Genomic DNA, 27,363 nt, shown 5'->3' with positions numbered 1-27,363 from the left:
TGTGTCATAATGAGTCATACAAATGATAGTGTGGTGTAGCAGAGCTGTAAAGCGTCTACTGAACTTGATCATGCAACAATTTCACTGTGTCAGGGAAAAGCTTTGAATCGAGCCAAATGGAAGAAGCTGCCATAAGTCCTTTGGTACTTACTCCATTCACTCCAAGCACCCTTTCGAGCACCCTCCTAAGCACCCTCCCTTGGCCCTGGCTGACTGGAGGCAGGGCAGCTGCAGACAGTGAGTGCAGGGAGAAGGAGGCAGGCAGGGCTGCTGACTATGAGGATGTGCATGGAGATGCAGATGTGAATGTGGCAGCAGCAGGAAGCGATGGTGGCGGTGGCGGTGGGTCAGGGGAGGGGTGGCAGTAGTGCCAGTGTGGTAGAGCTGGGTGGCTCATGTTGGAGCAGGAGGGCCTGCAGTGTAACCCTGTGCTGGCACTGAACGTCTTCTTAAACGATAGGTTCGGATGTTTTCGACGTCTGTCTAACAAGTCTCGTGATGGTCTAAATGTAGCTCGCGTTCCCTTTAAGCGGGTGACCAAACTCTGTTCCACAATGACAGTCAATGAAGGATCGAAAAGAGGCATCGCTATGAACACTTGTCCCCAAACAAGCCCAATTTCAATGTGTGTATTCATACTGAAAATCAATGAGGTTTTGTCCTTCTGCTCCACAGGGGGCTCCTGTCCTCCCTGACCTCACCTTAGGAGGCCTGCATTACCACCTGACAAGTCACAACTGTCCACCTGTTTCAGCCCAACTGCACTGTAAGAAGAGGAGGACAAAATTCACAGTCCTCGCTATACGTAAAAGTCTCACTCGAGTTTGAGCTTGTCTGAGTTAGCCGAGAGGAAATTGAAAGAAAAAGGACCCTAACTTCTGGAGGCCAAAGCCACATATTAGCTTAGGCTGACTGTAAAGGAGCACTCTGCTTATTGAGCACTGCACTCCATTACCCGCAATGCAACTCAACAGCTCAGACGGTGACTTGGATACCTTATGCTAGCAGTAGCTAATCTAGCCTGAAGTTGCTAGGCGAGCTACAGAGGTTTAGTACACTCACTTCTTAACTCCACCACCCTGGATGGCATTCATTTTCAAGGTGACTGATTTTGATGAGCGAAAGTTTGACTTGCGCTGAACGAGGACTGTGATTTTCTTCCTTATTTCTTACAGTGGAGTCGCTCTGCTGCCACTGTTGAGAGGCGAAATTATTATAATGTCACATCTGTCTCAAAGTCTCAGATAGACTTGAAAAAATCCGAACCCATCTTCAAAGATATGTTTGGCCACATCTTAATGAGATTCCCCACTGACAGGCAAGGCTGTGGATAGTATGTCTGCTGTCAAAGATGTACGGCGCTGCCACTGTCTTTAATTAGAGCTGAATTTTTGCACACAGTGCTGACTTAGGATCTCATTTAGTTTATTTTGGCTTTAAATGGTCCACTAATGACTGCACACTTAGGGCCATTAATTCCAGCCTAAATGAATTCTCACATTTACAAATACACCAGTGGGTTTTCTCATGGCTGAGCTATACATCAGGGCTCAGCTTGCTACTTCACAAGAGTTTGCAGAGTAAATCGTTTTGTCTGCTGCTATTTGAATGCAATGAAGCCATCTGGCGTGATACTGTCTTATATTGCACTCAACTTTTCTTTCTTGTGACATGATTTCATCTGGACAACCATGTGGAATGCCTTTGATTTTGAATGCTAATCAATGTTCCTATGCAAGATTTTAAAAGAACATGTTGTTTACAATAGTCCTAAGAAAATCTAAAGTATTAATTTGTGCCCATCGTGGCTGACAGGCCTTGTCTTGTTGCAAAAGAACAAAGCAGCCTTACCTGGAAGTCCGTCACCAGGTCCCTTCCAAAGGTGCCAATGGGAGAGTCACGGGACATGGAGGTGACAGTGGACAGGAAGCTGCTGGACTCTGTGAGGTTTGGCATGGGTGACAGATCGTCTGTCCTTTCTCTCAGCCCGTCCCCTACATGGTCCAGCTTCTCCATGAAGATGTGTAGCTCGGTGCGAAAAGCCTTCATGCGAGTGTTGATGGTGTCAAGGACTTGAGTGTCTGGTTTGTTTCCAGACGCGGTCCCTCCTTCCAGGCTCTCTGCCGTCGTCACCAGCAGCCTGCCGTCAAAGATCAGACTGTCAGTGTCCGTGATCAGTCGGTCAACCGTCTTCCCGAGCCTTTCCGCCTCACGTTTCACATTTGCGAATGACTCCCGTTCTTCCCTCCTGCGGTTGGCCAGTTCAGTGGCACTAAGCTCACTGCCATCTGAAGGTTTGATGCTTCCGAACCCTGAGGTGGTTGCTGTTTTCTCAAACAGGTCTTCGGAGTCGCTCTCGCCCCCAATCGGGCCCTCCCGCTTGGGGTGGAGGAGAAGAAGCCGCCCTGCTTCCTCGTCCTCAGCGGCTTCTCGTCGGCCTGCATCACTGTCTGCGTCGCTGTCTCGAGGGCTGCCAGTGCGCAGGCCCAGGTGTGCAGCCAGGTCGCAGCGCTGGACGTTGGACATGAGGACTCGGTTCTCGTACTGTAGCTTCATCACCTTTCCACTCAGCTCATTGATCTGCATTCGGGCTGATTTAAGCTCCTCCATCATCATCCCGCTGCTGGAGCCGTTACCGTTCCCCCCATTGGCAGGTTTGAATAATCCTCCCTCGGTGCCCTCCTCGCCAACAAGCCCAGAGCTGCTGCTGGGGCCAAACTTAAAGCGATTGAGCTCTGATGTCAGCTGCCTGTTGTGGTCCTCAATCTCTGAGATCGAACGGCGCAGCAGCTCAGCCTCCTCCTCCACAAACTGTAGATGGCGACGTAGCTCACTTGCCGACTCCAGCGCATCCCCGCCATATGGCGATGAGGGCATGCTGGAGAAGGGTTCCCTCCCGAAGCAGTCTCTTTCATACTGACAGCGGATGTCTTCGTTTTCCGCCCGCAGGCTGCGATTCTCCACCTCCAGCTCCACAATTTTTCTGCCCAGGATGTTAGCCTCCTCCTCCACCAGTTTGAGCCGTAATCGCAGCTCAGCCTCTCGCGTGGTGTGAGGACCACCACCAGAGCACTCGGCCAGAGGAAGAGGACTGTCCACGTCCCCGTAAACTGACTTGTATTTCTGCAGCTCCTGCTCCAGCTCATCCTTCTCCCGGCCCAGCTTGGCCATCTTTTTTCTCATCAGGCTGGACTCCTCTTTGGCAAACTGGAGCTGGCACCTGAGGTCCGCACTGTCCTCCTAGCAGAGTGATGGGGATGGGGATGCCACCATTAAAAACTTTAAAGGACAAAGCTGGTGATATTTTATACGTTTATTGCTGTCAAAATATCTCAGCCCAAAGCCCAAAAGGTATATTGTTGGCTTTGTTGTTGGTATTTGGCTATTCTATACAGCGTGGTACTCTACATTTGACAAAATAAGTAACATCAGCAAACTTATCTTTAGCATACAATATTTTATTATTGTGAATTCAGAATAAAGGGGCAGAATAATACATATATACATTTTATTTTTTACCTGACTTGTGGATTTCTTGTCTTTGAATGTTTCCCTGCTTCCTCGCCTCCTCAGTGCAGTCTGCAAAATAACAAAGAAAAAGGATGCAATCATAAGTAATCATATTATTGCAATACACTTATACCCACCAATACTGAAATGTTATTCAGGTGTGCGGCAAGGAAACAGAAAATTACATAAACCAACATGCAGCACACCAATTAAAGCAATAAAAGAGACTTTCTGAATTCAGTAGAGAGGATTTCTGCAGTTTTATGACGCTATTATTATTTCCATATATCATAATGCCAGCGTTCATTCAAGCATGTGCAGTCATAGTAATGATGGTACCACATTACACCAAAAGGCCAGAAGAACATTAATCTATGTGCACGTCTTACATAACATTTTTCCATCATCAGGTCAAAGTTAATAGTCAGGAAGTATTTACTCTCATGCAGACTGCAGACCATGTGACACATTTACTGTCTGATTCATGCACACATAGTAACAGCAATAGCCTGTATCAAAGGCCAACATCTGGCTATCGTGTCAGTCGCACTGCGAGCGAGCGAACGGACGCCACAATTCTGCTCAGCACTCAGACTTCAGAAAAACTTCAGAGTGCAGATGACGAGGACGTTCGGTCCTGACGTTTGACGAAAAGTGCACCAGGGCACTTTAGTACCCATTCAGAGCTCGAAGCGACAGACGTCTTATCCCGGCTCAGATTCGGTGACACATGGCGCTTCCACAAGGCTCTGAGGGGGGGTGGGCGGGGGGCACATCTGCCTGTCCAGTGGTGAAATCTGTCCTGTAGCTAACACTGCTGTACTCACTGCACGCAAAGCCCGGATAACACAGGGACTTCTGCACGCCAGCTTAAGTCTTACCAACTAATAAAATCATTCATTCTTATCAAGTCTGTGCACTTCCCTTCACCTCCGGCTGCAGCTCTGTAAGGCTGGGAAAAGATGGACAAGCACTGAGAGGAGGGAAAAGGAGGGAGGAGGGGGAAGAGGAAGGAAAAAAAACTCCTCCCCCCATCTCTAAATGCAGAGTGCAGAGCTTTCAAGTGTGAACCATATTTCCAGGAACAGACTGCTGCCCTGCCGGAGTTATTTAAAGGTTCTGATGATCAGTTAAGCTGTGCTCCTTTCTAGGAAACATAAGTTCATATTAATATTTCTGATCTGCACAATCATATTTCAATGGTCTCCCACTTTGTGAGAAGTTGACCACGAATCGTCTGTGAGAATTTTACCACGCAAGGATTAGTTTTTACATTTTCATCCTGCATTTTTGTATTTTATAGGTTGATTGTTTAGTTTAAATTTAAATTGTTAGTAAATCAGTTGTTTGTTTCAGTACAAAATTTTCCTTTGGAAGAGATCAGAGAATACTGACGGTGTTTTACTCCTCTTTTATTTAAAGATTTTGAAAGTTTTTCAAAAACTGATTGTGAAGCAAAAAGTGTGTGTTTTATTTTGATTATCATGACATCAGGACTGTTTTCCGCATAACACGTCAAAACATCCTACATGCTGATCTGTTAATGTGACAACATTCACAAACGTTACAGAAACGTTACATGGTGTTCATCGTAGTCAGGACTTATTACCATAAAGGGGTTCATGACTGAAGTGGGGGGGTTAGTTTTACTCCAGTTTATAAATGGTCACGGTTCAGAAACAGCACAGAAAGTCTGATTACTTATGTATAGATTGATAAATGCGCTTTGCAGTTTTGACATCATTTGTGGTTTTTGTATTCCTTTTGTATTTTTAGATCTGATTTTGCCTGTTTTTATGGATATGACTGAACTGTTTTCTAAATTTGCCACTTGAGGGGTGAACTGAGGGTTTTGAATGGAATTACATTTTCCCCAGTTATGACCGAATTCAATCAACAGACTTTTATTCATGAGCGTTTCAGCTGCTGCTGTTCAAGGCTACAGTGGTCCTCTTCTGCTTCTTCCCTCTCTTTTATTTTGCTCTAAATAAAACAAACTCTTCACTGTACAAGTTCTGTTGCCAGCCAAATCAGACCAGTAGGACAGTGTGAATCATTCATGGACGGACGGACGGAAAGTGTGAGGGTGAACCTATTTTGCTCGGGGCGGGGATACGCCTCGACTCAGTCGCTGGCTCTGTGACAGGAAGCAAAGGTTTGCTTGGAAACAGCACCAAAACATGAATGTAAGCACACTGCCGGCAGCCATAGTTACAGAGAGAGATGTGCGCCTCCTGTTTCGTAAAGTGAACCTCTTGCCCACCTCTGTGACATATTTTACCTTGGAGTTTCATACAATAAATTCAGGTGTAGGCTGCACATAAAATTTAATGTAGGCAGGCTGAAGACAGTTTCTGTTGCTGCTCAAACGACCTTCGCTGCATACTGAGGTTCTCTGCCGAGGTGTACTTCATGATCACTAGTTTCAAATTTGTCTTTCATCAACGTGTTATTGAAGACAACAGAATTTCTAGTTTCAAGCTTCTCGGCTTGAAGTTTCTTCCTTTGATGTTTCTGATCCAAACTCAAAGAGAACAAACAGCTACGAGCCGAACGCAGAGATCTTGATAGTCTATGGAGTTCATTTTATTTTATTTTATTCGACAAGAATTAATTACACGATGTGCCTGACATGTTGTTTGGTCCAGTCATGTCTGGTTTTCCCTTCAAAGGAAGGTAAACAGATTCGTTTCTTCCCAGATTTAACTTGTCAAAATCAATTTTTCAGTGACATGTCAAAATGACTGAGTGACGACACACTTCAGTTGTTTTCCTCACGGCGGCTCTAACCCACTTCATCCTCGGGAATCCTTTCCGAGACTATAATAGTTTTTATTCAATGATGACGGACTGTAATACGTGGTTTAGTTATTTATTTATCGGCCTCATCAGACGTGGGAATCCTCACCCGTCCCAGCTCACATCCCTCCCTTGCCCTCCCCCCCCAGGTCCAGTCTCAGCTTTGTGTCAGTATCTCCAACACCAGTCGTGGTTTAATTCCCAGCCCCGGTGACAGAGCTAATCTCTCTGGGGAGACAGCAGATTAAGCAGCATCTTGTGCAAAGCTCCTCGGCACCCCAGACCGCCACAACCAGGGATCCCTGTTTACTGTAAAAACCCTAATAATTCATCTATGAGGTTTTTTTTTTATTTAATTTTGTTAGGGATAATTTGTTTGAATGACAGAATATTATCACAACGAAGAACATGGAATGATATTGAGTCATTGTTAATAGTGCTGAATCGATTTGAGCGGGCAATTAAAGAAAAATCTTTCTACTTTATATAACTGGAAAGTTTTGGACTGTTGGATGGACAAAAGATGAAATCTGTGGGTCTCACTCTCTCTTCTCCGGCATTTTGTATCTCAAACAATTAGTCAAAAAAAATAAAAATAATAATGAACAGATTAATCAATAATGAAAATGATTAGATGCTATTAGCTGCAGCCCTAAGTGCACAACAACAACTGCTGAAATCGGACTCAACCACTGACATCATATGCGCCTCCTGAGCAGCTCTGCCTGTGAGTGTTTGTTGTAGAGCTAAAACCCCAATCTGCAACACACACACGCACACACACACTTTCTCTGTTCTTTGTGTGCTTGCATTTCTTCCACTCTAACACACAGTTGCACTCGTGTGCACCCACAGAGCACACAGGCACAAACACACAGCCATCCCTCTCCATCATCACCTGAATGCACTGCTCTCACAAGCCTGTTAGCATGGGTTAGCGCGGTCAGTCATGCACTCATGCAGGCTGGCAGGCGGCTCCAGCTGGTATGGGAGCTGGCTCTAGTACTGGTGGGGCTGGTTTTACTCCCCTGAGCCTCTGCCAGCCTGCGGGATTAGAAGATTGAAGTTGTACAGTTGTGTAGAAGGCTGGGACTGAGAGAACCAGGTGCTGTGGCCCTGACTGACTGACTGTCTGACTGTGTTTCTCTGGGCTTTTCCTTCCTGGACCTCTGCATCCCTTACTACTTGGTCTTATTGCCTCCCTCATTCACCCCCTGAGCCTTTTCTCCTCTCGTTTGTTGCTTCACATCCCTGTCCTTCATGGATTCATGTGTCACAGATTATGGACATCTGAAATGGGGGGGTGAACATCAATGCAAGCGCACTAAAAATATCTTTAAAGACCTCATTTATGGCGAGAATTATGTTTAAGGGTTAAGATGAGAGTTGAGATTTTATTATGCTTGGTTGAAGGTAGATTTAAGTCTTGGCTTTAATTTTAAGACGAAGGCTAGAATCAGGCCAGGAGTTTCAGGGTCAGACCAAAAATAGCATCGTGTTAAAGGAACACGCAGAGGGGTTGCCAGGGACTTTTATTATAACTTACGTCGTTTCCCCTTTTCTCTTTCCCCTGGTTTCCTGTCAAGTCTGTTCAGCCAAATCGTAAAAAGGCATAAGATGACCAAAAAAGTACAAAGGTGGTGGAGGCTTGCTTTTACAGGTCGCCAAGTAGAATTACGCCCTGTAGGAATTCGCTGGACTTACTGGATTGTGATTTCACAATAGCTGATCCAGCTGTGTGTTTGGTTGGCTGAAAGCTTCTACATAAGTGCTTCTCTCTACCAATGAGGCACGAAGGCAGCCTACATATTAAAGTTTAGGTTTGAAATCGGAACCTAAAGCATTTTTGGGGGATAAAAAGGTTGAATTTGAGGTAAATTCAGATGAATACGTTGGCTTTAGACTTAAACCCACAAAGCCAGTTAGACAAATGATGCACAGGATGGCATCATGTACATGATGTGTGTGATACTGCATTTATGTTCCACAGCCACTTGCGGTATTTTTTCTACCTCCTGTCACTCACCGTTACAGTATTTGTGTTTGTCGTTGTGGGACTGGTTCTGTCTTTGGCTCTCAGGGGAATACATTCAACAGATGACTAAAAGAACATTGTTCATTAGTGAAACTCTGCTGTTGAAGGAAAAACATGCGGCTGCAACAATCTCACTACAGCCTCTTGGAGAAAACCAGTGCGTTCACAAGGGAAAAGGAGAATATTGTGTACTCTGACTGTTTGCGTAAGACACTGAGGCATTTATTGAACAAGTGCTGGCTGACACAGCACAGTGACATCACCAAAAAAATCCCAACATGGGGAGGGGAAAAAATATTATGGGGGGAGGAGGATGAGTAAAAATGGGAACACAGCGAGTGTATTTGCAGCAGCATCTGTACTCAACAGCTTGGCCTATTTATGATTTTCCTCAAAGACTGTAACAGTGCAGAGAGCGGCGTCTGGCTCTGGTAATGGGATTTAACAGGAAGTGTGGTGTGACTGGCGAAATGGGGCGGGATGGAGGGCTGCCGGGGGGTGGGCGAGCACAAAAGGAGCTGCGACGGCCGCTGGATGCAGATAAACCCCGTTCTCAGCCCTGACAGAGCAGCCTAAGACTCCGACACAACAGAATAAATATCGCTCACCCGGCGGGAGAGCTCAGAGAGATAAGTCGCTATGAAATGTTTAGAGGCAGATTATATTAGTGAGATCTGGATGAATGAGCCCTCAATCTGGACTGTAAGCCGTTTCAATAAATTAATTAATACACACTTGAGTGAATGCATGCGAGTGTCACAAGCTCCCGTTTTATCGTTTAATTCAATTTTTCTCCATCCAAGGACACACTCTGACGCAAGTGTTTTCTTGTAAAGCTCCTGCTACCCCGTGATTTACGCCCCTGTGTTATTTTTATAAGGACGATCAATCCTTGGTTTGCAGCACCTGCAGCAGGCCTGTTCGGTCTAAATATACCGCATCTGGATGTGCATCCATCGGCCGAATGCGAACCGTGCAACCCACTGGAATTCAATCTGCCGGTGAAAACCCGTGCACAAACCCCCACGCTGGCTTCTGAGAATAGCCGTGGTAGTGATATTTCAAAAAGCTCTAAACCAATCAAAGCTAACTGAATTAAAGTAATCCAGCAGAGTGCGCTGCTCAGCCGACGCGTGTCCATGTGAACACGCGTGTGCATCTGCAGTCATCAGTCTCCCACATGAAGCCAACAACGTGTGGGTGCATGTTTTCTGTGCTCGTCTGTGTGTGCGCGCGCCTGCTTTATTGTGCTGCTGCATGTGTGCGCGGGTTTCTATACATCTGCCCGTGTGTGCGTGTGTCTGGCAGCGAGACAGGCTGGATGCAGCAGTCGCTGAGGTCACTCCAATGTCAGGCCTTCCACAGCGGATGTGAGCATCTCGTAAACAGACTTCGGCTTCACCGTCGCCACTGCATCTCGACGTCAACAGCTGTCAAAAGATGACTCTCCTTAATGTTAGAAACACGCTGCTCTGATTAATGATTTTATATTAACAAGGGATCAAGTGACTAAATATAATGTGAGAATTTGATTTTTCAGCTCCTTGTTGTCCTTTTCTGGTCTGTAGTTTTTATTGTTTTGGTCCACTTTCATCAACCCACCGCACACAACCTGCCCAGCACCAAACAAACAACAAAGTTAGCAGTCAGCTGGTGAACACAGTGAAGCATTTAGCAGCTAAAGAGCCAGATATTTCCCTCAGGACACCAGCTAACTAACTAACTAACAGACTAACTCTGCCTTTATTCTACAGGCTAATTGTAATTTCTGTCTATATCATCAATATTTTACAAAAGTGTTTCCAAACATTGTTAATGTGCTCGTGTGTGTGTTTCAGGGTCCTCCGCTACATGAAGCTTCATGAATTCAGAGATTTTAAGAGTTTGTCTATCTCTGCAACCAAACACTATCAAAAGATACTGAGCCACTGGTTTATAAGTCCTAAAGTCAGATCCTTCTCCAAGTCCTTGAATGGAACACAGTATTTATGACTGAAACGTGATAATCGTATAATACAGGAAATCCCTGATGCGTATCATTCACAAAAATCTAATTACCTAATTACTGGACTGGAGATCCATCAACCATTTCTCAAACAAACTGAATTTTAACTTTTCCAGATACAACAGTGAGAACACAACTACGTAACCTTGCACGTAAAAACATAAGAAGAGTTGGTGGTGCTGCTGAACATGAGAGGCTGCTATTCTCGGTTTCCCACTGGAGACTCGTAGGCCCCACAGCAGACTGAGAAAACACGAATTCTCTCAGGAATCGACATCGTGGCTATAGGGACCTATGGTGACATGTGCAGGTTGTAAATAACCCTGGCTGCAACATGAGCACAATACGCCCCGTCTGTGTGTGTGTGTGTGTGATTTAATGTTTGTGTATGTGTGTTTCTGCAGGAGGTCGTGTGTGAGCAGCGGAGGGTCACTCCCGTCCTGTTCCTCTTCACTAAGCCCACCCTGGCCTCAGTCTGGGACTCGACATGCATTAAAGAGCAGCACAATAGAGTTTTTATGGGGCGTGTCACTCCGCTTTCACTCACGCTTTACAAATCTCCCGGAACAACCCGACAGCCTGGCACGCCGCTCGCAGAGAACACGATGCCGCGCTGCCAACTGGCGCAATGCAAAGACACAAGCCTGAGACGACTTTTAGGTGAAATAAGTAGTCAGACTTTTCCTGCTAATCCCTTTCACTGAACAGTATATGTTGCTCTGTGCAAGGGATTAACAACGCTGTGAGTTGCTATTTCACGCTGATTTTAAATAAAACAAAAGGATAATTAGCTGCTAATAATAATTTGCAAATTGTATGATTACAGGATACAAAAAGGACTGAACGATTTAGCAAACACAAACAGCTGCAAAGTGTCGTCCTCCGCTGTAAATCAGGTGTAACAACATAACACAAGATCGGCCTTGTGATTAGTCATTCTGTGTGTGTGTGTGCGTGTGTGTGTGTGTACGTGTGTTGCATGCATGACGCATTAACTTGCTGAACCGGACTGGTTCTCAAATGCCTCGGGTGTGTAGTGCTGAATCGGCAGATCCCACAGTAAGGAGGGAGTGGGAGAGGAGAGAGGAGAGGCCACATTTCGGTAGGTGCTCCCATTAGCAGGTTTGGCTCCTCTGAAATGTGGAATTACAATCAGCTCCTCCACGAGGTCCCCTCATGAAACACACACCGGCAGGATTCATTTATATTCTGTCAATTTACTCTTTTTTTAGTCAAAGCTCTGCTCAGTGTGTGTGTGTGTGTGTGTGTGTGTGTGTGTGTGTGTGTGTGTGTGTGTGTGTGTGCAAAGTAATCTGTGTATTCTGCGAGTAAGCAAAAGTAAGAGATGATGAGGGAAGCAGCAGTTGCTCACAGCACCTTAGTAATACATGTTGAAGCCTTTAATGAGGGCAGAGGGACAAGGAGAATAAGCAAAGCAAGGAGAGAGGCAGCGAAGATGTAGTAAAGCATATCAGACCAGGTGGAGACGGATAAGAGGGAGTGGGTGTGGCTAAATCAGCCTACACCAATAAGGAAAAGCACTGAAAAACAGCTGCTTCTTTTTCCTATCTTGTAAATCGTATTGCGAACCCTCTGATTCATCCTGTTGGACTCTCAAGGTCGGGAACCACTGAGCATGAGCTGACATTTGCACTTCTCGCTGCTCTTTACTTGTTGCTTTATCCTTCTTCTGCTAGTACACTAATTTTATTCTTCCTGGGTGAAGTACGCGCTCTACTACTGAGTGAATATTCCAGATTACCCCCCCAAAAAATCTGTTTTAATTAAATACAAATGTTTCTGAATTCTCTGAACTGTAATAGTTAGAAGACATCTCTGCTGGCTCGCAGTCAGAAGCTACACTGGTTGGTTGCCTTGTGAACACCAGCAAAGCCAGGAAGTCCTCTCACAGGACTTAATGACCCATCGTCTGGCTGGGTTGTCCATCAGTGGCTGCCATGGTAATGGATGGTTTGAGACAAGCAAATCGAAAAGTCCGACCTGGAAACACAAGGTCTGAGATGACAAGCGGAGGCCTTTTTACCACAGAGACCTGGCAAACAGATTCAGTGTAGCTGATACAGTTAAGTAGTGAATTAGAAAATCCTTTTGGTAGCTAAAAAGGATCTGATCTTATGTAAGGATCAATCAAACCGAGAGAACTTGACTAAAACCTAATTTGGAGAAACCGAAATCAAAGTAAGAAGGCTACCACAGTACTGCCCTGGTGCTGCTCGACCGAGAGATGTTGTCTGTTGGAGTAACAAAGGTGCAACACAACCAGTTTCACCAAAAAAGTGACCATAACAGCTTACACTTGATAGATCGCAACTGACTATAAACAGTAAACAGTCTGACTTTTGTTCAGAAGGCATCTCATTTCTAGCCTTCCAATCGGTGGAGAAAAACTACAAACTGTATGTCCTAATTATGAGCAGCTTTTAAAAAATGAAACCTTTAACACCACAGTCTGATGTGGGAAGTTAATAATGTGAACTTTGGCCTGATTCTTGGTTACTACTGCATGTACCAGCTAATTAGCTGAGCTGCTAATGATTGCAGTTAACCTTAGAACAGCTCCTGTTTTGTTTTTTGGTTTTTGTAAAGGCTAAAAAAAGATAAAAATATATAATTTTGGACTACATGAAATAATGTCCTAACTTACATGAAAGTGTTTTGTAATCCATGGCTGGACAATCAGATCTTAAGTGTGAAACCACTCCAATCAACGCTTGCCAAAGCTGTTATTAATCTTTTTTTTAACTGCATGCAATTTATTATATCATAAAGTAAGATGTTCAGACTGTTGAAGTAGCCTTGAAATTTCCATCACTGCTTCGTTAAAGGAACAAACTGATGGACTCGGCCTGAGAGAGAACAGGGGGACACCAGTCAGTTTGACTTTATGACACAGAGGTCACAAGGGGGGTGTCATAAGAAAAAAAAAAATCTCTAAACCTTGAACGTGAGAACAGCAGCGGTAGGATTAAGACAAAGATGCTTAATTATTCCCAAAAAACCCACGAAGGGAGTCCAAACATCTAATGTGAAGGATTCCGACAGCTGATGTATGACACGAACAGACGCAGGTCATGAGAACAGATATGGCAGGGTTAAGATAAGAAAGGCTGTCATAGATGCTTAATTATTTCAGAAGGAACTCCAAAAAACCTGTGAAGGGTTTCACAATCTTAAATCTTCCCGGGTTATTTTTTCCCCGATGACGTGGCAGCATTTGATTAGATGACATTTGACTGAGTTAGACGAGTGGTGTCCTCCTATTCTCTCTGGCCTGATTTAGTCCTTTCACTCCTGTGGAGGGTTGACAAGCGCAGAACTGGCAACCGACCCCACCACAAACCCCCGTGGCTCTGCGAGAGAGCGAGTGGCGGAGGCTCAACTGGAAGACGGCTCCACGACTGCTGGAGGCCAGAACGGGGAAGCGGTGATTGATATTTCTGTTATGAAAGGGACATGAAGAGACGCTCAGGTGGGATGAACGGACATCAGCGAACAAGTAGATCTGGAGCAGATTTCCCGCCCCGAGACAAGAAGTTCTCATTATCTTTGTTATTGAGCGTTTCTCATATTGCACAGGTGGGTTGTTCTGTACTGCCACAGGAAATCAGACTAAATGGACTTCAAGTCTGCATAACGTGATTTCTCTGGGTACGTGATAAATATCTCAATATTAAATTTGAACCAAATAAACTGCTGAACTTTTCTTGTACTACGTTTAACGTTTCGAATTCAGCTACGTTTATGACAGAAAATTCAAATACAGAGTTAATTAATCAGTTTTCACCAGAAAATCTTCTTCTATTTTTGTGTTTTCATATATAAAAAAAAGCATCTGTGACAGCATTTAGACCACCACACGAAGCCAAAACTAAAACACAAAATCTCTGAGGGGACTTTTGGAGGCTAAGGCAGGATAAACAGACTGACACCCTTGAATCTATTTGTGTAAAATCAACAGATTCAACAACCTCGTCTGGCTGATTTATCATTTTCTTGCCACAGATTATAAAATGGACACCAGCACATGTCTACATAGACCATCAAGGTCTGTGCAGGAGGACATTTCCACTCTTTATGCTAAGCTAAGCTCAACGCCTCCAGACTGCAGATTCATATTAAGCACACAAACATTCTTATCTCCTCTCAGCAAGAAAGACAAATGAGCATACTGTCAGACCTTTTCTCTAAAAAGCCAACAGGGGTTAATCAATTTATCAGATAACACATCTTACACAATCCTCTTCTGTACTGCCTGGTTGGAAAATCCTGTATGTCCTGCCTTCAAAGAAGGTAAAGAACTAAAACAGAGAGATTAAGCCCGTTAGACAACAGTGTGGTGCTGTCATTGATCTGACTGTCCAAAACGACCATAAAAGCAAAGCGAATGTGGCAGCCTAAAGGTAAGAGGAGGATAAAATCAATATTAAACCAAGAAAAATAAATGAGCAGCCCAGTTCCCACTCGACGGTTATCACACAGCCTTTGGTGAGGCTGGGAGATTGCAGCGGGCAGCTCCCAGGTGGGAATGTGCGTAACGTAACTGTGAACGAGCTGCAGGACGGGGCTTTAAGAGCACGCAGACTCAGCGAAACCCTTCCCGAGGGAGACACGGGTGACCAATATATCTGAAAGGCGTTCACTCCACAGCTCCGTCGGGAGGTCACCTGAAGCACACCTAATCTAAAAGGCCTGCACTCTCACCAGCAGTCCACGCCAGTGACTTTAAGTGGAGGCTGTAGAAGAAAGCAAACTCGCCGTGTCACAAGAGTCATCGCACTCGTGGAGCAACACTAACAGCTATAAATGTTCGCCGTGGCTCAGACAGGCCAGGAGGAGGGAAGATCTGCCATGTCATCTGCCTGCAAACTCCTCGGCGGCTCTGCAGAGGATTCTGGGAGGGCAGACTGGCAGCCTGCCAGTGGGTGTATGATGTGCAGAGATAGAGATGTGTGTCGAGGGCTGGAGAGGCGAATGTCGCTCTGCTCTCATCACGATGTACAGAGGAGACGGATACGATCGGGGGAAGGTACGCTGGACTGGAGCCCCGAGGCAAAATAACGCTGACAAATCACAAGTGGAAAGAGATACTGCACTTCACATGCTGTTCCTGCCATAACAAATCCCACCAACTCAGACGTCCAACAGAACCAGGATCAGCTCTTTAATGTAACCTGTCTTGAACCAGATGACATCAAGAGTCTCTCTTTCAGAGGAGTCGTAAGAGGATAAAGCTCGTGTTATCCTAAACTCTATGCCTTTGGCAGATGCTTTTGTCCAAAATGACATACAAAAACATATCCCACAAAAAGCCAAAAACCCAACCGTTAATTTATTCTTCTGACAAACAGTCTGCGTTACAGCAGCCACATTTTATTTGAAATTCAAACTAATGCTTCAATGGAAAAACAAAATCTGTATCAGATCAGTATGATTTGAAGTGATTGTTGGCAGCTGCTTGACCGTCAGCTTTTGCTTTTTGCTTTTCCTCAATTATGGCAAATAAGTCCTTCGTCAGCTTGCCTGAAGGATGGCGGCCTTCCAGGCCTGAGCAACAGATGCGTTGATGCAGTTAGCAAGTGAGCTAACGTGACAACTGCAGCGGCAGCAACTTCACCTGCTCAAAGATGATGATATACGTGAACTAGACGTGTGTAGCTCAAAATCAACTTTCAGCCACAACATAAACGTCAAGAAAGGGGGAAGATCGTTTGCTGAAATGATCAAATGAGGACGTCAAAGTTTTCACGTCTTTGCTGGAAATGAAAACCGTGTTTGATCTCTACTGATCTGCCTGTAGTCTGATCTACTGCTTGTTTTTCTTACTATTTCGTAAACTACATTTCTGTTCTTTTCCTTAAATTATTTTCCACGGTCAGAAGTTGAGTACCACATGAATCCACAGTTAGAACAGTTTTGGTTTACTTCGCACCAGAGATTTCAGCATTTCGTGGTTTCTCTGAGCTCTTCTCGTTGGTTGGAAGTGGGTAAGCACAGCTGGGAAAAGGAGACGTCACACACCTCTGATGCAAATACAAAACCTGATATGGCATATTTCCCAACAGGGTCATACCTTCAGACATTTCACATAAGAAAGAACTTTGTCAGGCCTTACAATAGCAGATAAAAAAAAAATCCTTGACAGAATCACAAAGATGGGACAATTGAATTCTCTGACTCAAATCTCATTCCAGTGTAACGACGAAAAACACAATAATGAGTCTGTGCTATATCCGTAAACAGCCTTCTCATGATGGCTGCCGGGCTTTAATTAAGCCTTTATCAGCAGCTCGTTATCCTCCAGTCCGTGATTATCATCTATCCAGGGACTGCGACCATTTTTAAGACAATCTTCTACTAACAATTAGCCAGGCTGATTTTCGTGAGTCTGCGTCTTCATTCTGTGATCTTTAAACTTCTATTAGTATATTTGGGACTCTGCAGAGGTGGACCAGGGGTCTCTGTCCCTCTGGGCTCCAGTCAGGTTTCTTCTGCTCACTAATGGGAACCAGACAACAGAGCGTTATTCTCATCCGCGACAGGAGCTTGGCTGGGAGGAGAGGGGCTGATGGTTAAAAAGGGGGGAGTAATGAGCGGGTGACTGGGCTGTCCAGCTGGCTGATAATGAGGTCGTCCTCACCCCCCACCACCACCACCACTTTCCGCCACCCTGTGCTTCACTGTCCCCTTGTGTGTGTCAAGAGGTTCACAATAGGTTGGTAATAAGAGGGTGGGGCCTTCGCCTTTGCACACATGCCGTCTTTGTGGCTTCAAAAAGGTGGGAGGGGAGCCAATAAAGGACGAAAGTGAGATTTGAAAGACCGTGTTACTGCCAAAGCCCAGTGGACTACCGAGCCGTCACAGAACGTTGTAAAAGATAACGAACTGGGAGCTCAGGGGGCAGCAAAGGCCCACAGTAATCTACAGGGTCGTTACCGGACTTGTTATCAGCCCAGATGGAGATCCTTATCATAGCATTTGTGCCCGTAGGTCTGATAGCTACCAGGAGCTGCGGTGAGCCCCCCTACAAGCTATCAGACTGCAGACTGGTTGACCCTTTTGAAGTACAACTGATTATTACTATGAAAAATAAGGAAGTATCCAACATCGAAAGGTGGCTCACAGATTGTCTCAGCTGACTGGAAACAGAGAGAAGAAGAAGAAGAAGAATAAGAAGATTCCTTTAGAGTAATTAGACTGAAATGTTTGCTGAACTGTATTTGGACAAAAAAATGATGGATCAGTACCAGAGATTAGATTAATACATTATTATTCCACCAGTTGCCATTCGCTAAACTGTTACTTTAAACACATTTTTCAAGGTAAAACCCTGAAACTGGCGAACACCACCCAGTAAACCAATTTATTAAAATAATCAGTGTGCTAAGAGTAGAGGGGCACCGATTGCAATTTTCTTGGCTTATTTCACTTTCCAGTGTTTTTCTGAGTGTGACCTGCTGATTCTGATTTATATAACTGATGGCACATACAAACAAAAACCAACTTTTCCTCAATGCAAAAGTTTACTTTTATAATAAAAGCAATTAATAAACTCTACAAATTCCTCTCAAAATAAAGCGCTCTGGAAAAAGCTATGAATAACAACTGAAAATGAGCTGTACGCCCAACTTTATCTAATATATTTTACTTTACCAAACAAAAGCAGGTGCAACAGACTTACATAAGAAAACAAATGTCAGTTACTTATATCATTTTACAGTACTTATAATACTTCACCAGGGCTGAGGTAATTTATCAGATTTCTGAAGCCTCTGAAGAAGCCTGCTTATGTGTACAAAACATAACAAGAATAAAATGTGAATATTAATTAACATATTAATTCCCATGTCTGCATAGTGCAGCACTTCAGTTTTCATTTTTAATCTTTAAATGAGTTTGAATATCATTCTTCTCCTCTCAAAAGAGAGGCAGAGCTATGAGGAAAGCTACGCTGAAAACTCTTTTGTGACCCATGAATGATCGCTTAAGTGAGAAGCAGCAGGTCAAGAGATCTTTTAAAATTATATAATGGTATAGCAGACACGAGAACACCAGGAGGAAGGGATTAATTTTAAAAAAGAAGAGCTATTGAGAGCAAGTAGAAGAGGAGCAAGGATAAGACTGAGTCAAACGCCCAGCTTTTTGATGAAGTCTTGCCTGGCAGTGCATCAAGCCGTGTGGGCAGGTCTCCGTCTTTACTGCTGAAGTCATCATTTAATCATGACTGCATGCAACATACGAGCCCAGAGACACGGGAGTGCCAGCCTTCCACTTCTTCTTCTCATCAGCCACCACAAATCAAGCACTTCACTTCAAACACCAGCACGAGTCTATAGGCTTCCACGGCGCACAAATACATGCAGCTATACCTTTCATGGAAGAAAATGCTCTGGGGACTGTGCCCATGCAGCTTCAAAGACCGGTATATCGCCCAAAATAGAGCACTTTGAATATGATAGAGGACCCAGGGGGATGGTGGACCAAACACAGCTCTATATATTTTTTTTGAGGAGGTTATATGCTCTTGGATTGTAAAAATAAATAAATAAAAAATGTTGAAAGCCTGGTGAGTTGTTGCTGTTGGGAAAACACAGCCTCACAAGGGAGTTCTGCTTGGTGAAGTGTTTGTATCAACTAGTTTCTACAAAAATAAAACTTGTGTGTAGAGCTGGGTAGAGTTTTCACATTTAAATATTACTGCCAATATCAGTAATTGAGTACTGTTGCCAAAGTGATACTTTTTCAATACCCTTAATGACTATTCACATCTTTAAAAACCTTTTCTTTGTGTGTGAAAGAAGTCACTTGTACTGATGTGGTTATGGATAATGATACCGGCATTTTAGCATCTTTCAGCTCATTGTTTTGTTTTACAGACAAAATTGTTCTGTACTGTTCTGCTGCAGCAGGCAGCTGGTGTCAATGGTAAAAAAAAAAAAAAGCTCTAAAATCCCACTTTCTGTCCAGCACAGAAACTAGCAGGTCAAAATAATGGATCATCAGCTAATGCAGACTAAACAAGAAGAAGAAGCCAAACTGCTGAAAGAGAAGATGTTGCACAAGATCTTTACCTATAGAAAATACAACCTGAAATTGGCCAAATTTAAATAGCAAACTGTCAGACTAAGAGTTAAATATAAGGAAGAAATCAACTCTGGCTTTCAGAACACACTCAGAATGAGAAAAAGTGTGTGTGGGAGGGCTTTTTTCTTTTTGCATAGATAATTTCTTAACCAGAACCTGCAAATACTGGACGGACGGGCGGATGTTGCAGTCGATGCTACACACACACATTTCGTTTGCCTTTTGATGACAGAGTATGAGTTATCGTTGTGAAGCAGACAGCCTGTAGCTTCCTCCTGCAGCCTCTCGCACTGCTCATCGCCGGCGACGCAGGCCTGCGTCAGCCTGCTGCTGGCCAGAACATGGAGACAACCCGCCATGACTCAGACAGCCTCTGACCCCTGCCACATCAAATGAACTCTTTTAGTCCATCAGTGACTCCACACACACCGCACACACACACACACACACACACACACACCCTGTGGTCTTGTCTATAAACGAGGAGTACGCACAGTTTTCGACACTGAGAGCCGTGGGCGGCGTGTGTGACCGAGTGAAAAACCGGTGCTTCTGTCATCATAGATTTGATTTAAAAGGAGTGGTGCTTCCCCTGCGATGACTGGCGACCAGTCCAGGGTGAACCCCGTCTCCCGCCTGTAGTCAGCTGGGATAGGCTGCAGCTCCCCCGAGACCCTGACGGATAAGCAGTACAGGAAATGGATGGATGGATGGATGGAGTGCTGCTTCCCGACAGAAGAAAACACTTGGTCACTAACACATCAAACACATGAACCACGACTTGCAGTTTCCAGTTCCTTAGATGCCTGCTTTACTTTGTCTTATAGTGCAGTAAATTGACTTTCCTTGACTTTTAAAGCATTTTTGGACAAAAAAGCATTTAAAGTTACCTCGGGCTCTTCTTAAGGCATTTTTCAGGATTTTCTGACAAATTACACAATTAATCTGGCTCTTTAGCTGCTTAATGCTCCACTGTGTTCATCACCAAGTCACTAACTTTGCCTGTTAACCATTTGACAGAGTTGGGTGATCATTTTGGGTGGGTTTCTCCACAAGTGACGCCTTTCATATTATACACAGCCAGTTTCTCTGTTGTTAAATTGAAAACATTGATAACAGTACTTCCCTCCTGCCCCACATTAGTAGAAACAGTCTACAAGGGATTCCAGTTCATACCTCAGCTGCAGATCAAAACAGATGCAACCTCTGGCAGAAGGTGGAAAAGCCAAAAACTGTTTTGTTGAGGACTTGTTGAGGACTATATTTCACTCAAGGCTATGGCCCCTGACATACTATTGGGAGCTCTATTTTTCTGATGGCCTGTCTCTTCCTTGTGTTTGGAGGAGATGTGAGAAACACAATGACTCAGTCTGACTTACAGCCTGCCAAGCTGCTGTCAGCCTCCCTAAATATAACTGCTAATGCCATTTGTTACAGTGGAGAAGAGAAGAAACCGAGGAACCAACCTTGGATGAGCACCGTGTATATTCTCCTCTCGGTTAAGCTGAGCAGAGCGCTGTGGGATGACGAGATAATGCTTTTTAGCCCTGCTAGCGGCACAGCAGTTGGTTGGTTTGGTCCAAGCTGAAATATATCAGTAACTACTGGATGGATTGCCGTGATGACATTTTGTACGGACATTAAAGACTTTCAGATGATGAATCCTGCTGACTTTGCTGATCCCGATTTTTCATCTGCAGCTGCCATTTGTTCAAGGATGTAATTTGTCCAATACTTCGGTTTATGACAAAACACGTGCAAAACTAACGCCATTTCCACCACCCTCTGTCAGATCTTGTGTGTAGTGCCAATTAGCAAATATTAGGATGATGGCACCCTAAGCTAAGATGCAAACATGGCAAACGTTACTGTATACCTGCATGTCATCAAATATGTTTCTTCTTCCTGCAGCAGATTTAAAATATAGCCAGAATGATCTGCTGGGTGAGGGTTAATTTATCACCTAAAAGCAAAGCTGCAAGATTAACTTTTCAGCCTCTTTTTAGTATTTCTGACAATAATCACCCCAAAGGACCTGATGCTGGGAAGAGTTGGGTGTTGGGCAAGACAAGCATGTAGAAAGCATCTCCCAGGTGTTGTTTACTCCCATAAATCATGACTTCATCATTTGTAGACACAAAAAAACCCCTCAAGTTATATTGAGTTTAACTTATTATTATTATCATCATAGTTTTACTGCTCATGTCTGACTGGTTTTCTACAAAAAGTCAAATTGGGGTTTTGGCCAGCACTTAAACTGGTGCATGTATTTCATATAAAAAATTTTTTATATGAAAAACATGTCAGGTCTTAAGATCTCTAAAGATTGTATTTAAGTTGACTTCAAATGTGATTTTGAAATGCTTTAAAATGTCTGAGGACAATTTGACTGCTGTTACAACCAAAGCTTCAGGCTGTTTTGTGGCAGCTTTGATGCCTCCTGTAAATTAAAACACTTCGGCGCGTGTTCATACGGAGGAGGAATTACATTTTTCAAGGGTTTTAAACTTCAAAAGAACTGCGCTTTGCGAATTATAACCCATCACTCCAGGGTGTCATGCAGATTTGATGATTCCCATATTTGCTTTGTGTCGGTGAAAGTTTGCCTTTGGCCTAACGATGCCGTTGCTTCTAAAATGCTCTGCGACCCACCATACAGGTTTAGCCTCCTTCACGAGCCACTCATTTGAGATGAGCATAAAAATGATCAAGTTCAACCATTTTCAGCAATCATGTTGCTTTGTTTACAGCACAGGTCTGACCTTCAAAACGTTGCATTTCAGAGAGCTCGACCTGAACAGCAGTAATCCTTTACGAGTTCACACCTGTTCCTGACCGGCATGCAAATGGCGAAAAACGAGGAAGCTGCAGCGTGAGGACGAGCTTCATACGGACGCGTGTCACTGCAGCAGATTTCGACTTACAGCAGAGTCCCTACGCTGCTCCTCTCCTCACGCCTGCTCTGCTTCCCATTGGTGCAGGCAGACAGAAGATATTAACTAGGTCAATGAGATTCCCTCACAGTCCTCCGACAGGGAACCACAGCAGAGCCCGGCGGAGGGGGAGATATGAAGGAGACGTGAGAGGCTGAGATGAGAAGAGAAGAACGAGGAGGTTCTTCAAAGCCAACATTTCGTCTTCTGCTGAGATCCTGTGAGAAAGACGTGAGAGACGAACACGAGGCGGCTGCTCTGACATGAAACAAATGATGTCTGCAGTGACTTATTAAGAATGCAGGCATTCCCCTCTCGTACCTTTTGTAGTGGTGAAAAACAGCAACAAAAGGTTGAAGCAGCTCCTGGAGATACCCTCAATTCCTATTTTTACATACGTGACAAAAACGCAAACGCTGCCAATACTCTGACAAGAGAGCCGGCTGACGGTTGGTGAGATGTTCCCCCTGCTCCCAGGCCTTATGCTAGCAGCTAGCAGCTGAAGGTTTCTTCATTTCGATTGGTTAATCAAGAAGTCGATCAATTATCAAGTATTCATCCACAATTATTTCGATAATCAGTTTAGTCTCTTTTTTTTAAATAAAAAGTCCAGAGGAATTCCCTGATTCTCAAATGTGTGGGTTTGATGCTTTTTTGAGCCTGACGTGGTGTCTTGAAACAAGCCTGTGAATATTCTCATTCATCCAGGTCATGGTTATCTCAAGGAAATTCAATGGAATGCAACTGGACTTAGTTATTTGTCTTTGAAGACGTTTCACCTCTCATGCCTTTCACCTCTCGCTTGACTAGGCTGGGACTAGTCCCAGCCTAGTCAAGCGAGCATGAACTGATGAAGCCTCTTGGATGAGAGGTGAAACGTCTTCAAAGACAAATAACTAAGTCCAGTTGCATTCGATTGAATTTCCTTGAGATGTCTTGAAACAACTATTTTTTTTCCAATTAACCCAAATACATTTAATTTGTGATGATCTCTTGAAGAGCAAAACAAGGACATATATAATTTGAGAAGGCAGAACAAGAAAATATTCTGCTTTTTTTCTTTTGTAATTTTCACACAAAAAATCACTGAAATGACAAATCACCTATTTTTTGATGACTGATTAATTGACTTATCGTTTAATATAATTTTTCAATATCAAGTGTTTTTGACTCCTGGTTGCACAGAACAAGTACTTTTAAAGCATCACGTTGAGCTCTGGTAAATTATGATGGGATGTGACGAGTCATTTATTTAAAAGAACCAACTAAAAAAATATATATATATATATACATAAATATATCGGCAATGACTTCATCATTAGTTGAATTCCTACTAACCCTGTAAACAAGAGTTTTGGTTGTCAAGGTTTTCTTTTATCATTTCTGCCTCCATCTCAAAACAATGCAGGTAAGTTAAATTTTATTTGTGCTACTTGTGCAAATAACATAATAATGCAGTTACATCTACTCCAAAGAGAAGCATAACTGTATAGTGTTTAGCACAATAAAATACCTTTATGTCTTGATGTGAGCTTTTTTATTGTGCCCTCATGGGATCTGATCTCAAGTCAGTGCTTCTGTATGTCAACAAATCTGACACTGCCGGTACTCAGCGAGGAGGAAAAGCACAGAGGATTATCATTTTGCTGTAATGAAAGATGAACTTATCACAGGGGACAGAGAGCGCCTAATAAATCACCTGATGCTCCTGTTATGCACGTTGACATTTCATTAGTTCCATTTCATTACGCGTATCAGCGGGCCTTTCTTCTCATGTCAGAGGAATGAAAAATCTCTCAGCCAATCACGTTTCCTTGCGCACTGACCACACAAAAGCAGCAGCAGCAGCACCTCTGTAACAACAGAGGGTCCTGTCAACCAGCCCCCGTAAACTGTTTAATATCAGGTCTGTAAGCTGTGGCGTCGCGGTCGTATCGCGGGCAAATAGGGCCTACAGCCATCTGATTACAGCCATCCTTTCTCTCTCTCACGCTAACCCCCCCCTCCCATTAGAGTGTGCTGAAACACACCAGGTCGTTTTATAACAGGCCTTCCTGTTGGATTAATCCATGCAGGGGTGCCAGTCTGCAGGCCAGAGTCACGCTGCGTAGCCTCTGATAGCACAGAGAGCAGGCGGAGACGGAGAGGAGACGCCTGACCTACCTGAGGTTCGGCTGTCAGTATGACCGCTGTGGTGTGAGAGTGCGACAGGCAAAGTGGGCGGCAATGCTTGTTTGTATTCTAAACTAACTGTAGTGATAAAGGGCCATAACAAAGATCATTAAGAAAAAGAACAAATGACAGAAAACGCAGGTGCCTCCTAAAGGCGTGTGGAGGATTTTTCTGCTTTTCACTGCGTTGCTTTGCATCTGAGGCACAATTCAGAAGGTCTGAGGAAAGCAGGAAGGGACAAGAACAACCGTTCAGTCCAGCTGAACAACATTCCTGTCAGTAAAGTCAGTATCCTATAACCTCTGTCACTGTGCAGCTTCTTAGCCTGAGTGACTTTTTAAAAATCGGCCCAGACTAAATGTTATCTTATCATCCGCATACAACAGCCGTCATCAATGCAAACAAACAAGCAGGTTGCGCATTGTGGTCGTGTGAAGTTCACACAGGAATTCAAAACGAGTGCAGGGTGATTAACTGCTGGAAAAATCCTGCACTGAGAAATGAAACTACTTGGGGTGCTGCATTGGAAACGTGTGTCTCGGGTACGGCGGGAACACGGCGTCACGTGATGTGGACGTGCAGATCCAGAGACGGCTTGTGTTTTTCTGGGGCAAACCTCTGGGGAACACACACACACACACACACACACACACACAAAAACTGCAACCATTTGGAGCAGCCGCCATCTCATCTCTTCCTCTGAGAGAGTCTGTTTCATCCTGGGTTCAATGTACAGCCCAGAATTAAGGGTCTGGAGCCACTGCAAATACTGCAACTGCCCTGCACGTCAAAACACTCCTCGCGTGCGTGATGTCGCCGGGCGTTTTCCTCCACTAGGTTACAAGCGCAAAGCGACAACAACAAAGGCTGGAGATTGTTTTTGCTGCATTAGCACATCCACAGCAGACATGGATTTTCTGTCTTCATCTGAGCACATGCTGCTCGGTCAGGAGCTGATAAGTTGCCTTTTTTTAAAACACGGATAAGTTAAGGTCACAAACCGCCTGGGGATATAAGTTTTCAACCGATGGGGGACCCACAGAGGCAGAGGTCATGTCACTGTGGCACGAGTCGGGAATCAAACCAGCAGCACACGTGCAGAGCAGTAACTCAGAGACAGTGTCAGCTGCCAAAAGGAAGACACATCTCCATACTGACTGGGCTGGTATTAGCCTACTTTCTCTTTGTTGCCAGAAGGCATGTTACCTGCTGTTGTCAGAATCGATTAGTCTAAGCAGATGAGCCCAGGCAGCACTGAGAACAGCCTCCGCTCATCTTATTACCTGCACGATAACCCTGCCTCACCGCTATCAGAGCAAACACTCACACAGCAACACCACACGGAAGTTCACAGACGAAAGAGAATTCTGCAGCTACAGTCGCAGTCGTACGCATGCACACGTTTAAGATTCAAGTGCCGACTGAATAAAGCAGAAATGCTGGAACAGATCGAGTGTGAGTGTGTCTGTGTGTGTATGGTTCAAGTCTAAATAAAATAAAATAAAAAAAAATCTTGAATTTCCCTTGGGATCAATAAAGTATCCATCTATCTATCTATCTAAATAAGGTGCTCAGGTATGTTCTGTAGCTAACTTTATGATTCTGTGGTTCTCAATAACATCCCGCAAAGCAGGATGGGAACTGTAGTCCCACAACTCATAACACACACACGTATGAATATATATATGTACACATAAAAACTGGAAATCGAAGAGGTGGTCTTAAGAGGAGATGACGTCCTCATGTATATCCATCAAATCAAACTGCTGTGAGTTTGTCTGTGTGTGTTGTTTAAAGAGTATTTAAGCATCAATACTCTTTTGACAGCATTGAAACTACAGAAGGAGACAGATATTAACATTATTCAAATCAATCATTATCTCAATCAGCGTCTTTTTTTTTATTCTAGCGCCGTATTGAAATCTTTGAAGTATTTGGCTGTTTTCCACAAAAAGCGTCCCTGATAATGTAACCGCCGACATACTAATGAATGGCCAAATGTTTTCTTAATAGCCAAATTCATTCTGAAAATCTCAATACATGACATGTCTACAGTAACTAAGACTGAAAAGGATGGAAAAACAGCCTCAGATGACTGTTAATGAACTGGCTTAGACTTTAGGCTGAATTCACAAAATGATTGCAGGCTCTCTAAACAGGACCAAAGAGTCTTGGCATAAAGAAGCTGCAGAACTTCTTTCCACATAGATGTTCTTGGGAACTGACTTGGATTTCCTCTTTGGCCTGGAGGAGGAGGAGGAGCAGCAACCTCAGGTAGAAAGTAATAAGAACATACTGTTGTATGAAAGCTGATGTGCAAAGTCGCTCGGATTGCACAAAAGCGGTTGTCTGAAAGGGCCGGTTAAGTGATTCACAGCGGCGGCCCTGCTGATCGGGCCGCCATTGATCTGAAAGAGCATCACATTAACTGAGACTTCCCTTTGTTGATATGCAGGGAGCTAAGAGGCCACAACACTGACTGATCAGCAACTCATGCTGGGCTGGAGATTCAACCTGTGCAAACAGCGAGGCCACCAGCATCGTGTGAGCGCCATTTTCCTGCCCTTCTGATGACGACCGAAAGCAAATGTTCTCCCCTGAGCTGCAACGTATGAAAGCGACAAACACGTCCGCTGTCGTCCTCTCACCTCTTTGATCCTCTCCAGCTCGTTGTGCAGCGCCTGCTTGGAGATCTCCACCTCGATGATCTTCTGTCTGAGCAGCTCGTTCTCGTCCTCGGCTCGGCTGCGTTTGTCCTCCACGCTCTCCAACTCGTTGTGCAAACGCACCGACACATCTTTGGCCAC

The 27,363-nt window shown here is 44.2% G+C and overlaps 1 protein-coding gene across 3 annotated transcripts in view; it reads right to left on the bottom strand.

Moving 5' to 3' along the window:
- LOC124069232 (microtubule cross-linking factor 1) overlaps positions 1-27,363 on the bottom strand; it is a 71,620-nt gene that overhangs the window by 30,153 nt on the left and 14,104 nt on the right. For all 3 annotated transcript variants that reach the window (XM_046408156.1, XM_046408157.1, XM_046408158.1), the window contains exons 5-7: positions 27,205-27,363; positions 3,520-3,579; positions 1,852-3,240 (exon numbers count right to left, since the gene is read on the bottom strand). In XM_046408156.1, coding sequence (XP_046264112.1) covers positions 1,852-3,240; positions 3,520-3,579; positions 27,205-27,363 — 1,608 coding nt within the window. The remainder of the gene's footprint in view (positions 1-1,851; positions 3,241-3,519; positions 3,580-27,204) is intronic.

Source organism: Scatophagus argus, chromosome 13 (genome assembly GCF_020382885.2).
Source record: "Scatophagus argus isolate fScaArg1 chromosome 13, fScaArg1.pri, whole genome shotgun sequence".
NCBI lineage: Eukaryota > Metazoa > Chordata > Actinopteri > Scatophagidae > Scatophagus > Scatophagus argus.
This window is presented reverse-complemented; position numbering and strand designations above follow the sequence as displayed.